The sequence below is a fragment of the Paroedura picta genome, chromosome 3 (genome assembly GCF_049243985.1).
Source record: "Paroedura picta isolate Pp20150507F chromosome 3, Ppicta_v3.0, whole genome shotgun sequence".
Taxonomy (NCBI): domain Eukaryota; kingdom Metazoa; phylum Chordata; class Lepidosauria; order Squamata; family Gekkonidae; genus Paroedura; species Paroedura picta.
Window position 1 is genome coordinate 36,868,940 of NC_135371.1, and position 18,218 is coordinate 36,887,157.

The following is an 18,218-nucleotide window of genomic DNA, read 5'->3' on the forward strand; positions in this document are numbered from 1 at the left end:
CCCAGAAGTGAACCACCCAGGGGTCAGAAGCAGGGGAAGCTAAAACTCACAGCTGAAAAGGCCACCAGCCATTTCAGCATCACAGGGAACAGGTGTACCCATCCTGCTGTAAGCAAAATGAAGCATTGATCAATCGAAACGGAGTGCTGAAATTAATGCCAGCCATTTCATAGAATCATAGAGTTGGAAGAGATGACCCTCATGGGTCATCTAGTCCAACCCGCCGCACTATGCAGGACACTCACAACCCTATTGGTCATCCACCGCAACCTGCCACCCCCTTAAGCCTTCACAGAATCAGCCTTTTTTTTCAAATGGCTATCCTGCCTCTGTTTAAAAATTTCCAAGGATGGAGAACCCACCACCTCCCGAGGAAGCCTGTTCCACTAAGAAACCGCTCTAACTGTCAGGAACTTCTTCCTGATGTTTAGACAGAATTTCTTTTGAATTAATTTCATCCAGTTGGTTCTGGTCTGTCCCTCCGGGGCAAGAGAGAACAACTCTGCTCCATCCTCTATATGGCAGCCTTTTAAATACTTGAAGATGGTTATCAGTTCCCCTCTCAGTTGTCTCCTCTCCAGATACCAACACTCTTTTTTCAAAAGCAACCCCCTTGCTTTCCAGGGTCTAGGGCTTAAGTTTAAGTTGCCCAATGCAATCAAACTTCCCCCATCTTTCTAAGGGATTCCAAGCACTTCCATTTTGTTTCCAATAATGCATTTCTCTAACAGAACACAAAATATCATTTAAATCTAATGCACCATTTTAATTAGTCATTCCTACAAGGCAGGTAGAGGACCTTCCAAGGAGGAAATCAAGAGTCTACATAAGAAGAGAACTTTGTGTTAAAGACTGGAATGAATTCCAAAGTGTGTATATATTTCAAAATCCATCAAAGCCCTAACAAACGAGGAAGGCTACAAGACAGAAAGGATAGCTCCCCCATGATGTGACCAATGCCTTGAATCAAAGTTTTGTTTTAAGAACATGTACTAATACATCAAGAACAAACTATGTTTCATCACCAAGAGGATTCTCACTAAAGACATTATTCTGAACAGTTGAAGCTGCATTGTATAGCAGAACTGCTGGATTAATTTCTAACAGGATCCCATGATGTGGAGGGGAGGGAATTGGCTTCAAAGACACCATTTCCTTGGACTGGAGTTTCAAGTACCACTGACAAGCAACCTTCTAATATAAAGTTGACAGCTGACAACTATAAGTTAATATCCCCCAACAAGGTAAAAAATCCAAAGACATGCATATGCATATAAAAGACTATACCTTGCATAAAACCGTGTTGGTCTTAAAAAGTATCACTGGACTTGCACTTCGTTAAGGTACAAAATCAGATACTGTTTACTGCCATTTCTTATTAGCAGTACAGTTGAGGACTCTCAACAAAAAGATTTTACTAGAAAGATTTTTTAATTTTAGTCATTTTAGCATCTAACAAGACCACATACTTTACAATAAGCAGAACTTACCCGCTCTGCTGATGGAACCTCTTCACCAGCTGCATAAACAGGGGATGCCATCTCTAGCACAGATAAGTTAGTGGGAGCATCAGTAGTTGATGAGGATCTGGGTCGGCCTGAATGAATATCCTGGGCAGACTTCCTGTTGATCTGGGGGCTTCCTTTTGGAGGATCTGACTTGCCCCGCTTGTTATGCAAGCTTGTTCCTCTCTTCATTTTAGGTGGCACTCTGATTTGTTGAAGAACTCTGTTTAGAGCTGTAGGGTGGGTAGACACACCATCAATTTCAGCACATGTGCTTTGGCTTTCCAATTCCATTTCAGGCTCCAAATCAACCTGAGCTTGCTGCACATCATGTGGAGACACCGAGGACCTCCTGCGCTGGTGCTGGAAGAGGTGCTTCAAACCTTGACCAATCACATTAATATTTTCCAAGGCATTGTGGGTAATTTTAGATAACTTTTGCTCTGACTCATGCTGCCTTCTGGCCTCTTGATCTTGAGACTTCCCTCCAAGGTCGGGGTCATCATAAAATTGTTCACCACCAGAAGGCTCCATCAGATGACACCCAAAAAGTTTTTTTTTTGACAAGTCAAACACAGATGTCCTGTGTCTTTATATTTTGTGGGTTTTTTTTGCTAAAAATGCCAAGATTGTCAGCCAATAAAGTGTGCAATTGCTTCAAGAATGAATATACATGCAGCTGTGCCACGGCGGTCTCATGCTTATCTAATGTTAAACAAAAGAACCCAATTATACTTCATGCACAATCAGGTCAAGATAATCTGTGAAAAGACATGCAATTACTTTATTCTTCCCTAAACGAGTCCAGCATTCTCTTAACCAAGAGACTTAAGTACATTTATGTAGTGAACAGAACACAAAGCATGATAGTTTGCTTTGATCATGAAGAAATATTCTTAGATTAAAAAAGGAAAAGTGAGAAATGTTCAAAAAATGGACTGTAAATTTAAAGTTAATGCTGTTTTGAATAGATTATATATCTTTGCCAAATGAGCTGCCATGCCAGACAACAAAGCATATCTGGAGAAATATAAGGTGTAAATTAATTTCTAAATAAGCATTGCATCTCATGTTAGTCTGACACAGCACTCTCTCCAAGGTGTTCAAGAAACAGCAATGCACACAGTTCGCATGAACTATTATCAAAAACATGGTAGTGAAATGTAAAGTATATCCCCTCAAGCAATGTCAGAGTTCCTAAGTGAAAACAGATACCAAAGGCAGTTTTAGCCAAGATTTTGAAGGCCTTCTTTTTTTAGACTTTAGCAGCACACAGACTAATTCAGACTTTTAAGGACAGACACAGCAACCTTCTCCCTCAAGCACATCACTTCAGATAGGAGAAGCAGGCAAGCAGCTATAGCTGTGTCAATGAGTAAGTGTCAAACAGTAGGACTATATGTGGGGAGTAAGCAAGGGAAATCTAACTGGAATTCTAGGAGTATATGAATGGAGAAAATTTAGCACAGAAAGGATCATATCTGTTGCAGTTAAATGAGATTGCATGCATAAATAATATTATCTGGGGTTCAGTGATATAAGTCACGTCACATTCTTGGCCAGAAGCAGCAGGAGCTGAGAAAGAAGTTCATGAACATTAGACATGTTTATATTATATTCTCAGTGCTCAATAAGAGCATTAAGGCTATCAAAGTAGCCATAAAATTATGCACTCTTACATCTAGTTTGAAGACCAAATCCTTCAGCCAGAATGCCCAAGGTGATGGAAACACAAAAACAAGCTCCACATATTATGTAAGTTTTATTTTTTTACAAAAAGATAAACATTACTAGAATTACAAGTATTCAATTAAGGTACTATTACTACCCATATTGAGCACATTGTGCAATACAATAACAAGCATGGAGAAACACAAAACAGCCAGGCCTTATGACTGCAAAAACTTACCTGATCTATTATCAGAACCTGCTAGTTGTTGCCACTTGTTTATCTAATGAAACTCTCTTTACAGTGGGCACAGGATTTACAGCTTTTTTTTTAAAGAAAAGAACTTGGAATAGAGTTTTTGTTCCATTATTACACCAGCAATGGTGCACACCTCCGATATCAGCAGTATATAAAAACATTATTTTATTTATAAGCAGGAGTTTGTTTCTGTGATAAAACAGCCCCATGTAGAGCTTTCATATTACCAAAGTTTAGTCACAAAGAGCTCTTGAGTTACAGTAGCATATATGTATAGAAGCAGTAGGTAACTGTTCGTTGTCTTGATATGGTCAAGAAGAGTCATGTAATTCTTACTAGTTAATTATTTTGTTATTTATACTCATTCTGCTTTTCTCACCAATGGGATTCCTAACATATTTCATGTCTCATCAATTTTATCTCCACAACCAAGGTTCTTTCAGCTAAGAGAGTGAATAGCCCAAGGTCACCCAGTAAGTTTCCACAGCACAGTTCAGATTCAGGCCAAATCCTAGTCTGATACTATAGCCCAGATACAGAAGCTTAATTCCATTATTTAGATAGGCTGAAACAAGTTTTTTCAATGGGTAAAAAAGAATTTCCCAGAGAATGTTAAACCCAAGACCAAGTATAAATTATGAATGTGACATGCAGAATCTCATATATAAGCAAAATGTTGTCTGCATAAATATGGACAATGTTTTCTCTTCTACCTGCCCTCTCTCATACTGCATCAAGTTCCTGGGAACATAAGGAGTTGCAGTGAGAAACATGGTACTGGACCTAGATCAGTGCTTCTGCAGATGTAAGCAACATGGTTCTCCTATCTCCCATACGAGTACAAAGTGTCATTGTCGTCCCCAATCCTGTCTTTGAGACAAAAATGAGGACCTCCTGGAAAGAGATTTCAGGGGGCTTTTTGGGCTGTCACACAAGATGTGACACTTGCCCCTTTAAGATGATTACCAGCAGGCAACCACAGATGTGGGGCATGATCTATCCGTAGATTGATTTTTGGAATCGAATGAATTTTGCCATCCCATTCCAGCACATAAGCATAGGATAGAATCATTTATCCACTGATTGTCCAACAATGTCATTTATTGTATCATGTGCCCCTGTAATCTTTTGTATAGGAATATCCACTTGTCCCTTAAAAGTCAGGATCATGAAAGCTTCTTTGACAGAACATTTTGTTAATTGTAACCATGACCAGAAGATTTAAAATTTTGCAACTTGGAATGCATTAAGCAAATCAGTCCTCATCAATTGGATATTTCATGTAAACTCTTACAAAGGGAAACATATTTCATATTTAATTATTATATTTTAGCACCTAGAGGTCTCAACAATTTGTGGGATCTATTCTATTTTTTTAATGGACTCTTTATTCTCTAATAGGTAGTGTCTGCATTTTATATTTAATGGATATACAACTGGATATTCTTTGGGGAATTGTTATTCTAGCAGGCTTACACCACATTGCTCCCCTGCCAAAGATTGATTGGAACCGTAGGTCCTATTGATACACAATAAGTATGTTGAGACTAGAGAGTCTCCTTTATGTTAAATTATTATGGCTCTTCATTTTACCTTATAAATGTTTAATTTCTGTATGTTCAGCTGGAAACTCTTCTGACTGATTGGAAAACACATTGCTTGAAACTTTTAATAGATATTAAAGTATGGTGGTTTTTGGAAATTTTGGCATATTATGAAGGTTTCAAGATTACATTGTAATATGACAAATGAAACCAACATGTTTGATTTTGTTGTAATTTATTTGTTCAGAAATTTGAAGCCACTGACGAAGAACTTTGAAAATGAGTGTTGTACCAGAATTCGTTCTGGCTTTGACTTGTATTTTGGAACTAAAGAGTTACATTATTCTTAGCTTTTTTGTCAGCCTTTGTTTCCTTTGCACACAAGATGGGAGAGGCAAGTAAGTCTAGGTCTGTGCAGAAATCCCTGCACCTGCAGAAACATCTAGTCTGGATCGCAGCCAGGACCAAGAGCCACAGAACACATACAGTTCCACATACCGCCCTTTATATCCAGATTCCAGTTTTGCCTTTAGGGAACATTTCAACCCTGCCTGACATCATTTTATAAAAGGTATATTCCCAAATACTCTGATGAAGCCACCCCTTTTTGGAAATATATCTGGATACAAACCCTGATCTGAACATTATAACACGCTGGATTAGTTACTTTCCAGCAAACAGAAATTGTATATACATTTATGGCCAAGTCAAAGAGACATCTGAACCCCAATTTATCATATTCTTTCTAGTGTATATTACAGTATTTCTAAATATCTGTGCTACTGAGAAAAAGCTTCAAGCTTCATAGAAAAATAAATATTGCTCTGAATGTAAAAACATTTTGAGAAAGTATGTTTATTATATTGCTATATGTAGTGAGGGAGCATGGTTTATGCTGTTATCCCCCTTCTAAAGGTAAACGTATCCCCTGTGCAAGCACCGAGTCATGTCTGACCCTTGGGGTGACGCCCTCTAGCGTTTTCATGGCAGACTCCATACAGGGTGGTTTGCCAGAACCTTCCCCAGTCATTACCATTTTACCCCCCAGCAGCAAGCTGGGTACTCATTTTACCGACCTCGGAAGGATGGAAGGCTAAGTCAACCTTGAACCAGCTGCTGGGATCGAACTCCCAACCTCATGGACAGCTTCAGACAGTATTTCTACCGCTTTACCACTCTACGCCACAAGAGGCTCTATCCCCCCCCCCTTCTAGTTGTAGTTTTTTAAGCTGCTTTCCACCCTACTGCCCTTATCCAGGGAAAAGGGGAAAGGGGTTGGAGGAACAGTGAAAATGTAGCAAAACCTCTTTCACAAGCTTACACCATTTGTTGTTCTTTAGGATCAAATCCATTACTTGTAAGCTTAATATGGGGACAGGTTTTTTAATTTAAACTTGTCAATCAGTTTGCTTTTTGGGAAAAGAAAGAGTTCTAATAACCTGCATATTTGCAAGCAGAGAAACGTACACATATATTAGTTTAAATGGAATATTTTAAACGAGACTTTCAAGCAAATGCATAATTGAAATGCAATTGTTAATTTTATACCAGTGAAGATTATACTTGCCTCTGTTGCTTATCCTTAGACATGACTGACTGGTGGAGTTCCCCTGTCAAACAGCAGCTGAAACAAAATTTTAAAAATCTTAGAACATAAATATACATATATGAAAGTATCAGCTTAAATATACTCTGTATATACAGCTGCACAATGCCCTTCTGCCTGGCTACAAAATATTATTACAAAATAGAACACAGGGCAAGGAAATGGTTCCTGTGTACCTGCTACTATTTGCACACCTGCCTCTGACTTCAAAAACTTGTGGATTTTCAACAATGGATAAAAATCCTTATAATTTTTACTTGTGGTATCTAAGCAGTAACTTCTAAATGCCATCATTATTTTAGAACATGTCTAGTAGACCAGGATAAGCCACATTAATGTGCTATGCATTGTGACCTGCTGCTACATCACACTTCCTCAGACTATTTTTAGAGCTCCTTTGTAGCCTAAGAAGCAAGATCATATAGTGCAATAGGAAAAAAAGCTTAATTTAAAAGGATATATTTTGTAAATGTATTGATTTGTTAGCCAACCAGTTATACAATTCTCACTGGTAATGCAAGTAATAAAATTGATTCTGCTTTTCGCATGTTGTGCCTCAGTTGACCATTTGCCCCTATGGTTGGTATTTCATTGGTCTTCCAAGAAGCTGGTTCAGTGTAATAATGAAGAGTCAGCTACAAGTCCCCAGTTCAGGTCTCAGCTCTGCCATGAACACATTAGGAAGCTGTCAGCAAGTTATTACCAACTACAATTCTGGGATAATATTGACCTACCTTACAGAGTCATTATAGGGCTGAAAAGCTCTAGAAAGTATTTTGAATACTAAGACAAACATAGACCTAGGCACTGGCAGAGTTTAGGATACTGTAGATGAAGGTGTACAGTTTCGCTGTTTAGTCTCACCAGCACTCCATAGGGCTAAGAGATGGGTGACTTTCCACAGATTCACAAGGACTGAACTTGCATTTACAAATGCTAAACACTCCTGCCACTTTGCCACAAACCAAAAACAATGGTCAGATTGATTGTAGTTTTTTTTTTAGAAAAAAATTTAATTGGAAACCTACTCACTCACTAAAGATTTTGGCACATACTGCTGAAGCTGCATAAGTATTCTGGCTTTTTATTTTTAAGTATCCCATTAGAGGCACTACAACAATTACATTTCTTCTCAGGAGGAAAAGCAGAGCTTCAGTTTAGGGCTGATGTCAGCACTGAAAAAACAGTATGGATTCAGAGGCTTAAGAGAATGAATATACAATATTAGCTTTATGCTAACAATAACTTATAATGTATATTTAAAAGCCAGTCAATTGTTCATCAGCTGACAAATGAAAGAAATGGTCACTGCAATTCCAGACTGCTTCTACAAAAGATGTGCTTAGCAGTTGCAATGGCAAGAAGTTTTAAATAAGTCTCAGAAAAGCAGTGTTTCAGGGTGAAAAGTTTTCAGAAACTAACACCTTTCCAAAACTAACAGGTGTCACCAGAGGGACTAGAGACAGACAAGTTGTCAGCCTCTGAGTTGTGGGACTCCTTCCAGGGAAGAAAGTAAATGGGCCACCGTATCTATCAGACTTCACCTTCCTATGCAGCCACTTCACTCTCAGCCAAGCAATTAGTGGTCCTGTCCTGGAAAGACAGCAAGCTGACTCCAGATGAGAACGAAACCACAATACTCTAACAGAACTGTCACATTTCTTCAATAACATTTCTATCCCAAAGTTGATGTGTAAAATGTACAAGACAGAGGAAGAGAATGGCAAACCACTTTTGAACATCCCTTGCCTTGAAAACATTGCAGAATTGTCATGTCAGCCATGCCTTCAGGCAAAAAAAACCCAAACCCCCAACCTGCATCCTTTTTATTGTAATTTATAAATTATTTACAATACTCCTTTCCCACTGATAATGAGATGAAGTGGCCTTCTTATGTTGCTTTAGAAAAGGACCTATCAGTTGTAGCTAAACTGCACCTGTTTTGATTATCTCAGTAAAGAACCAATCACTTATCTAGATAATAATCACACGATTTAGAAGAGATTTAGGGAATGAAGACTGATATTTTTCTATAAAAATACACAACTCTGATAAGACTTCTCTGGATAGAAGCCTCAGAACAGTGGTCCCCAACCTGCGGGCCGCGGCCCGGCGCCGGGCCGCAAAGGCCATGGCGCCGCCCCCCCCCCGCAGTAAAAAACTTCCCGGGCCGCAAGCTTGCGGTACTTACTGCGGGAGGGAATCAGGTACTTACTGCGGGAGGGAATCAGGGCCGGGCCGCGCCCGCTCGGCCCGATCCGCGGGCGCGGCCCGCGGGTGCGGCCCGATCCGTGGGTGCGGCCCGCGGGCGCGGCCGGGCGCGGCCCGATCCGCGGGTGCGGCTCGCGGGCGCGGCCCGAAGCATGGCCGTGGCCCGCGCGGGCGCGGTCCGAAGCATGGGCATGGCCCGCGCGGGCGCGGTCCCTGCGGGCGCGACCCAATGCCCTGCCGGTCCCCAGCCTAATAAAGGTTGGGGACCACTGCCTCAGAAGATTAGGTGAAGTTTCTGCATATGGCTGACTTAGGTTTATTTGATAATCCCTAAAAGCAATGAGACAAGAACCTGAAACCTAGTTTACTTTTAAATATTACTCACTATAACATGATTAAACCATGTTAGGAACTTTGATAATTTTAGCGCTTAATTTCACAGTAGCCATAGGGTTAATTTTCACATGCGTGTACATCTTCGCATCTTCTTGTTTAGTATAAAGAGCTATGTTTTTTTCCAATAGAAGATAAAGTCTCCAAGGGTTTCTGTTTGGTTTGCTGATTAAAGTTCAAAGAACAGAACTCATCCCTTACTTGTTTGTATTATCAGATTTCAAGGTTGTTGGACAGCCTCTAATAGATAAATCCAGCAGAAATCTACCACTAAACATTTCAGGAGGGAAAAGTCCTGTCAGAACTACTTAGTCCAAATTCTCTAATTGGAAGTGGGAGTGAAACATCCTGTTACAACAGCTTGCAATGGGAGCATGAAATTTGAAGGACTCAAAGGATAACAGCCACCATTACTTCCCCCCCCCCCAACCGCTAACACAGGATTGAAGGACTGCATAATCAGATAAATTAATTGGGACAGGGATACCACATGATTTTCTTTCAACTGCTATACAAGCCAAGTGAACTTTGTCTTTCTGTAACATACAGTTTTGTACCTCATCGATCTGTTATTGCACAAGATTTAAGAGGAGCTAGAAGTATGGGCTCTTGTAATAGCATTGTTTATTTATTTACTTTATTTATACCCTCCCAAGAGCAGCTTACGTGGTTCTTGCTTGGTGTAGTGGTTAGGAGAGCGAACTTCTAATCTGGCATGCCGGGTTCGATTCTGCACACCCCCACATGCAGCCAGCTGGATGACCTTGGGCTTGCCACGGCACTGATAAAGCTGTTCTGACTTAGCTATAATATCAGGGCTCTCTCAGCCTCCTCCACCTCACAGGATGTCTGTTGTGGGGAGAGGAGAGGGAAGGCGACTGTAAGCCGCTTTGAGACGCCTTCAGGTAGAGAAAAGCGGCATATAAGAACCAACTCTTCTTCTTGACTCCTTCATTTCACCTTCAAAAAACCCTGTGAGGTAGTTTAGGCTGATACAGTGTGTGACTCACCAAAGGTGAGTCTCCAGGACCCATTATGCACGGGGGTTTTAGCGCACATTCGGGGTGGAATGGCGGCGACTAAAATCACGGATAACGCACGGAGCTGGCTGCAACCGGCTGCAGCTTCGGTGCATGCCGCCGAAAAAGCCGCGTCAGTGAAACGCGGAAGAAAGCGCAGCTTCCGGGTGAGCGGGGCGCAACCAGAAGCGGCGCCCGGATCGGCGCGTGCATAATCGGTTACTCTGGGTTTTGCCGTCGTCGCGCCCCGCCCCGTGTATAACCGGTATGCGTCGCGTCTTCCCCCTCCGCGTTTTCCATGTGACCCAAAATCGCCGTTTCGGCGGCCGTGCTTAATGGGCCCAGTGAGCCTCCCATAGCAGAATGGTAATTCAAACCTAGGCCTCCCAGAACCATAGTATTGACACTCTCAGACTAGCTCTTATTTGGGATGCTTTGGAGACTAGGTACACTGCAAGCATTCTTGCCTAATGGCAATTCATCTTTGAGAATCATCCCTCCACCCATGTCTACCTGCTGCACTACACCACCACAGTCAAACACCCTACCCCAAACACTAATTATCACACAAGCAAAAGACACTCCCACCCTCACATCTGGTGGGTTATTTTCAAAAGAGAAACCATGATGCAGTCCAGGGGAAGCTTCCTGTTGTATTAGTCATTGTTGTCCAACAGGTACTGTTCATACAGTCCACTGTCAGCAGTACTCCCAGGTACTGCCTCTCTCCCTCGCTTCTAGTAGTGGCATTTCTTCTGAACATAGTGTGGAAATAGCTGAATGTGGTCCCTACCCTGTGGAATGAACTCTCTAGTAATACCCATGCAATGCCAGACTTGTTTAGTTATCACAGGGCCTGCAAGATTCAATTCTTTAGAGTATAATCCACATTGGGGTTGTTTTTGTTAGTGTATGGTACTAGCAACATATTTTAAGTTTATTTTTAATGTCAATGTTTTATATATTTTAATAGTTTTTACATTTTAACTCCTATAATTTAATGTTATGAAGTCACCACAGGACCGTTTGAATGGCAGCTAAAAAATCTATAAAAATAAAATGGTCTCCCCCATTTTTTATGGTCTGATCCTAGTTTAGACTGCTTTATGACTATACTTTCAGACTGCTCTGTTTTATGTGGTTTTAGGCCCAGCTTTTTTATTAACATGGTTTATTTTATGGTCTTAGTTGTTGTTTTATTGTTGAGGACTGTTTTAAACAGGGCTAGAGAGACAGCCTTTCTGAATGAGCTAGAACTACACTTTTATCTAGCATATTTTTATCCTTTCCCCAAGGGATTGGAGTGGCATACATCCTCCCTCTCATTGACTTCATCTTACCTTTGTGAGATGATACAGAGAGACTGGCTCCAGATACCCAGACTTCCTTAGCCTCCTTCCTACAGCTCATTCTTTTTCACATGCAAGACTGACAAGAGAGAAGCAGTTGCCTTACTGGACACTAAGGAATTGTCTGAGTTCCCCTCCTAGGGTGGTAAAGGGATTCTTGTCATGCACATATGACTAGAGGTGGGCACGGAGCTGAACATGAGTCTCAAAAACCCATGAAAACTGCAAATTAGTCATTCACAATGTAGCATTCATGCAGCCACATCCCCATGAGCTCATACAGGTCCTTTTCCCTCTCATGGGCTCAGCAGTTCATGTGGGGTGGAGTTTGCTTTTTCATGCACGTCTCCCGCATGCCAGAAACAGTAACATGTCCTGAAGAGAGCCTGGGGGGTGTTTGCCTTTGGCCCTGGAAACTTCTCTCCCCTCTGTGCTTGACAGGCATCTGCAGCAACCAATCGGATCCCACACATTCTTGCCTAAGGAAGCAGCCAGCTATACATGATTCTAGAGCTCGCATGCAATCACATTGCATTCTTCATTCTAGCATGGAGTGGGTGGTGTGCAGGAGAGCTGTAGAACAAGTGAAGGCGGGAGAAAGATTTGCTGCATAGATAGTAGGTCTGGTGGGAAGGGAAAAAAGGATTACCACCTTCTGCACTACCAAGTTTTCAGTTGCAGGTCTTTGCCTGGTGGTGTCTGGCTGTTTTCTCAAGGAAGTGATTCTGATGAAGCCATTTGCAATCTCAACTGAGTTCCCCCCCCCCCCAGATGTTGGGTGAAGCCTCACTGCAGTCTTGTTTGGCTTTGAAGAAATACCCACTGTTAGGGTGCTGTTGGGGACACTCAAAGTTTTATCCTCTTTTTAAATTCCTGGTGCAGGGGTTGCTTGATGAGTTTGGGAAGTAAAAGTCATATCTACATGAATCCTCATGGATCAACCACTTTTTAAAAGTGAACTCAAACAAATTCAGTATCAAATTCCTTGTTGAAACCAGGATTATGGATTGGACCATTAAAAATAATGGATTCCTCATTTTGTGGTGCAGCAACAGCTCAAAAACCTGAATCCAAGATACAGATACTAATGAATTCATATGATTCTTTGATTGAAATGAAATGAAATTACCATCATACAATAGACAATGCTTTAGACCGGTGGTCCCCAACCACAAGGCTGTGGCCCGGTGCTGAGCCGCGAAGGCCCTGGCATTGGGCCACAGCTCCCTCTCCCCGCCCCCCCCCCAGTAAGAAACTTCCCAGGCCGCAAGCAAATCGGCCGCAAAAGCGGCCGATTAGCTTGCAGCCCGGCAAGCTTCTTTTTGTTGGAGGGGGGCGAGGGAAGCAGAGCTGCGCATGCGCGTTTGCACCATGCGTGGCCGGGCGATCGCCCTTCCCTGCCGCCGCCAGTCCGCAGCCTCAAAAAGGTTGCGGACCACTGCTTTAGACTATAGTAAGCACCAGAAAAATCACACTTGGTTGTAGGGCCACAACAGCTAAAAAACATAGTTGAAATACATGGATTCTCATGATTTTTTCAACTTGTTGTTGTTAGGTGCGAAGTCATGTCCGACCCATCGCGACCCCATGGACAATGATCCTCCAGGCCTTCCTGTCCTCTACCATTCCCCGAAGTCCATCCCAAACTCAACATCATTTAATGTCAATAGGCACTGTGTGGATCACAGAACTCTTGGATCCATGCCTTCATGGCACCACCACAGAGCAAAAACATGGTTCAAAAGCATGGATCTTGATGGATCTTCAGGATTTTTGCACCGAATTATCCCACACTCACCAGAAAATCATGCCCATGACCACAGTCTGCACCACAAAAAGCAGGAATACATGCCTTCATGGCAACACCACAGAGCAAAAACATGGTTCCACAGTATGGATCCTGATGGATTGTTAGGGTTTTTCAATTAGGTCACCCCAAACTCACTATCAAAGCAGATATCATGCCCATAGCCACAGTTTGCCTGACAAAAATCCTGGAACCACACTTTCAAGGCAACACCAGCAAAACATGGTTCTAAACATGGATCCTGGTAGGTTCTCAGGGTTTTTATACTGGGTCACCACAACATCACCATCAAAGCATATGTTATGGCCATGGCCATCGTCACAGCATGCATCACAAAAAGCACAGATCCATGCAAGATGGAAAATATCTGGGCATCAAAGATTCTCTGGAATAGTACTGCCTTTACACAAATAAGAGTCATGAATCAATGTGAACTTAATTTGACAGAACGTTGAAGAGACCAATTGCCACTGTTGAGACAGCCATTCTGTATAGCCATATTTCTAGTGGGAAGGGCAAAGATGAAGAACATGGGAGGAACATTAGAAGAGCCTTGCTGGATAAAGCCATCTACTCCAGCATCCGCTCACACACAGTGGCCAACAATTTGCACTGAAGGCTACAAAGATATAGAATATCTATATGTTGTTATTTATGGCCCATAAGACTCACAGAAGATTACACAGAGTAAGGTCATGCAATCAATAAAATGGGGCATCTAGTAAGCCAGAAGTCCCAAACGTGGTACTGCAGTTGGCTGAGGAGGAGCGTCTGCCTCAGCCATCTGCCTCCTGGGGGAAGGCCACTGCTGGTCCTCAGTGATGTCCTGGGAAGTAGGTGGTATCAGGCAGGCCAGTTCTCCAGGAAGACTCGGAGAGCCCTCCCACTGAGGGCCAATTAAAGACCCCCTGGTGCTTCCTGATGGTGTGCCAGCCCCTCTGAGTAGCCCTCAAGAGACAATCATAGGTCCAGCATGTTGTCGGAAGTACCTTCACATTTTATGGGGTATGACAATGATACTGCTTCTCTTACAGTACCTTTTAATTGTGATTCATTGTTATTGTAATTAAGACACCAGCAGGGTCCAAAAAGACACAACCATTCTCGTACATAGCAATCCCATTATGACCATTACCCCTTTCCATTTTGATCTGATGTAGTATAATATATTTTAGACATTTAGGTCTCAGGGCCCTTCTAGTGTGCAATGGCTGGCTCTTCAACTGGACTCAATTAACATACCATTATTGGAGTGGAGAGCAGGGATGCAGGTATTACAGGAATTTCACCCAAACAGGTAATGAGAAAATTGGAGGTCAAGGATGGATCTGGATTTGGAATGGCAGATCATTTCTTGAGCTCAGTAGCTTAACACTTAAACGCTCTGGTCTAGAAGTAATCTCAGTTTGTTCTACAGAAGGGAGGCTGAAAAAAACACAATACATTTTCTTCTATAGAAATTACTGTCTCAAAATATTCCAAGTTTGATCTTGGTTGTATAAGCAGATCTGACCACCAAATTAAATCCTACTCCCTAATGGGTTTCCAGCTGCCCTGATGAGGGTTGAAGTAAGTCTCTTTCTATTAGGCCATTGGTGTATTAGCTATTTTAAAGCACTCAAAAAGATTGAAGGCTGTGAGTTCTATTCTGTTAAATCAACACTCAGTCTATTATCACTCAAAAACTCAAAATGTCTTGCCTTTTTAGTAGTCCTTTTCAATATTCCATTCTCAACAATCTTAGGAATTTCCAGCAACTCACTGCAATTAAAGGAATGAGTCTACAACTCAGATGCACTGACTGATCGGGCATTAATCATAAACTCTTCAGCAGTGCCCTGGTTCAAGCTATTTAAAAGTGACCGTTGTAGAACTCCTTACCTAATCAATATTTTGAATAAAAACCTATGTCTTTTACCACCTAATATTTTCAGATTATGCCATCAGCAATACTGATAGGGCATTATTTGCAAACCCCTAGGGATCAACATACTTGTATATCTGGCAGATTCATCCCATTAAATTTTGGTTTGTCCTTTATATGCAAACCCTAAGGCTAAATTCTTGGCGGGAACCCTCTGTTTTAAATGTATACACGCAGATGCTGGAAAGATAGCATTTTTGCTTTCAAATGCTGATGCCTATGTGTCCCACAGAATTTCCTTGTTCACATATGGTTTTAAAAAATTAGGTTCAATATTTAACTGCTTAGTTTATAGTTCTAATACTAATTTTAACATAATTTTTAAAATGTGTTTACAGCTGTATTTATTTGTAGAATTATTACTGTTTTACTGTCTTACTTGTGATGACCAAAGGCTAGATGTAATTAACTTGACTGACTTTCTTAAAGAAGCAGCAAATTACCCTTTCATAAGCTATAAACACTGAAATCATATAACAAAATATTCTAGACTGACACCCCAACCATAATTAGCTGATTCTAATAATAAAAATAACTCTGATTATTCAGTTACAGATTTTGAAGTACAATTTGTGAACAAGGCTTGCTGAATCTCAACCTCTCATTCCGTTCCAAATAATATTTTAAATACTTCTCTACAACACTGTGCTGTTCAAAAATTATTTTACATGAAATTAATCCGTTACAGTCTTAATATGAAGCAACTATGATTCAAACACTGAAAACAATACCATAGGAAATTACTTTCCTAATTTCAAGTGATTTAAAATTACATTATATGTAGCAAGTATGATTCTCTTTAGCTTACAGAAGTCAACCCAGAATAAATACTTTAGCTTGCAGACTCAACTGTCCATGAGCTAGTTCAAGATTTATATGAAAATTGTATAGACTATTATCGAATTCTTTGGAGTATAATATTTTAGCACAGCCTTTCTCAACCTTTTGACTGCGGAGGACACTTTGAAATAAATGTTCACAGTTTGAGGACCCCCAGGAGTGTTATCAGCTGGCTACACCTTCCTGCCATGCTCCCCGGAAATGACACATAACCAGATGTGACATTACCACCTGTATCTATCAGCCTCCTTTTTCTCCCTCTCCTCACCTGAGAAGACAGCCCAGACATACACACACCCCAATACTACACCACAAACCCACTTTCCCTCTTTGATTTTTACATCCCGCCTACCCACTAAGTCCTTCAGGCAGAGGTGGCCAGTTCCCTAGCTTGTGGCCAAATCCATTAGGACAGGAGGGGAAACGCCACGGAGCACTGGGGGTCTATGAATCCCTGGCTGGGAATCACTGCATTAGCTTTTATAGCATTATATCATGCTTGAGGATCCTGTAAATGCAATAGTTTCTTTTGGCAATTTAAACCAGTTCCTGAGAATCTCACCCCTCGCATCTAAGTTCCCCCTGTAGCAACTGATAAATTCCCCTCAGCTTGATCTAGAACTGCCCTGACAATTACAAATCCTCAAAGCAAGTGTTTTGAAAATGGTTTTCTGTCATGACAGTTCTCTCAGTTTGCAGTGTTGGCACATGACTTCATTGCCTCCTAGCAATTGCAGCTTGGTATCACAAGCATGACGGAAGTTGCCGTAAAACTAGATGTTCAAATGCCATGGCTTAGGCAATTCAGCATCTGTTGATGAGAAATAGTACTTACTATTTTAAACATTTCACAGAAAGCAATCAAATTAGAATAAGATTAATGGACTATCATAAAAAGAACTTGATTCTTGTCCATCATCTTCGGAACCTCTTTAAGGACTGGAGATGTCCCGGAGGACTGGAAAAGAGCAAACGTTATTCCGATCTTCAAAAAAGGGAGGAAGGATGACCCGGGAAACTACAGACCAGTGTGTCTGACCTCTGTTGTGGGGAAGATAATGGAGCAGATATTAAAGGGAGCGATCTGCAAACATCTGGAGGACAATTTGGTGATCCAAGGAAGTCAGCATGGATTTGTCTCCAGACCAACCTAGTTTCCTTTTTTGACCAAGTAACAGGTTTGCTGGATCGGGGAAATTTGGTTGATGTCATTTACTTGGATTTTAGTAAAGATTTTGACAAGGTTCCCCATGATGTTCTGATGGATAAGTTGAAGGACTGCAATCTGGATTTTCAGATAGTTAGGTGGATAGGGAATTGGTTAGAGAACTGCACTCAAAGAGTTGTTGTCAATGGTGTTTCATCAGACTGGAGAGAGGTGAGTAGCGGGGTACCTCAGGGTTCAGTGCTCGGCCCGGTACTTTTTAACATATTTATTAATGATCTAGATGAGGGGGTGGAGGGACTACTCATCAAGTTTGCAGATGACACCAAATTGGGAGGACTGGCAAATACTCCGGAAGATAGAGACAGAGTTCAACGAGATCTGAACACAATGGAAAAATGGGCAAATGAGAACAAGATGCAATTTAATAAAGATAAGTGTAAAGTTCTGCATCTGGGTCAGAAAAATTAAAAGCATGCCTACTGGATGGGGGATACGCTTCTAGGTAGCACTGTGTGTGAACGAGACCTTGGGGTACTTGTGGATTGTAAACTAAACATGAGCAGGCAGTGTGATGCAGCGGTAAAAAAGGCAAATGCCATTTTGGGCTGTATCAACAGAGGCATCACATCAAAATCACAAGATGTCGTAGTCCCATTGTATACGGCACTGGTCAGACCACACCTGGAGTACTGTGTGCAGTTCTGGAGGCCTCACTTCAAGAAGGACATCGATAAAATTGAAAGGGTACAGAGGAGAGCGACGAAGATGATCTGGGGCCAAGGGACCAAGCCCTATGAAGATAGGTTGAGGGACTTGGGAATGTTCAGCCTGGAGAAAAGGAGGTTGAGAGGGGACATGATAGCCCTCTTTAAGTATTTGAAAGGTTGTCACTTGGAGGAGGGCAGGATGCTGTTTCTGCTGGCTG

At 41.6% G+C, this 18,218-nt stretch overlaps 1 protein-coding gene across 3 annotated transcripts in view; it reads right to left on the bottom strand.

The window, feature by feature from the left end:
* TMCC1 (transmembrane and coiled-coil domain family 1) overlaps positions 1 to 18,218 on the bottom strand; it is a 165,613-nt gene that overhangs the window by 136,235 nt on the left and 11,160 nt on the right. For 2 of the 3 annotated variants that reach the window (XM_077325315.1, XM_077325314.1), the window contains exons 2-3: positions 6,544 to 6,600; positions 1,491 to 2,210 (exon numbers count right to left, since the gene is read on the bottom strand). In XM_077325315.1, coding sequence (XP_077181430.1) covers positions 1,491 to 2,039 — 549 coding nt within the window. In that variant the 5' untranslated portion in view covers positions 2,040 to 2,210; positions 6,544 to 6,600. The remainder of the gene's footprint in view (positions 1 to 1,490; positions 2,211 to 6,543; positions 6,601 to 18,218) is intronic. The other variant, XM_077325316.1, reaches the window with a different exon arrangement.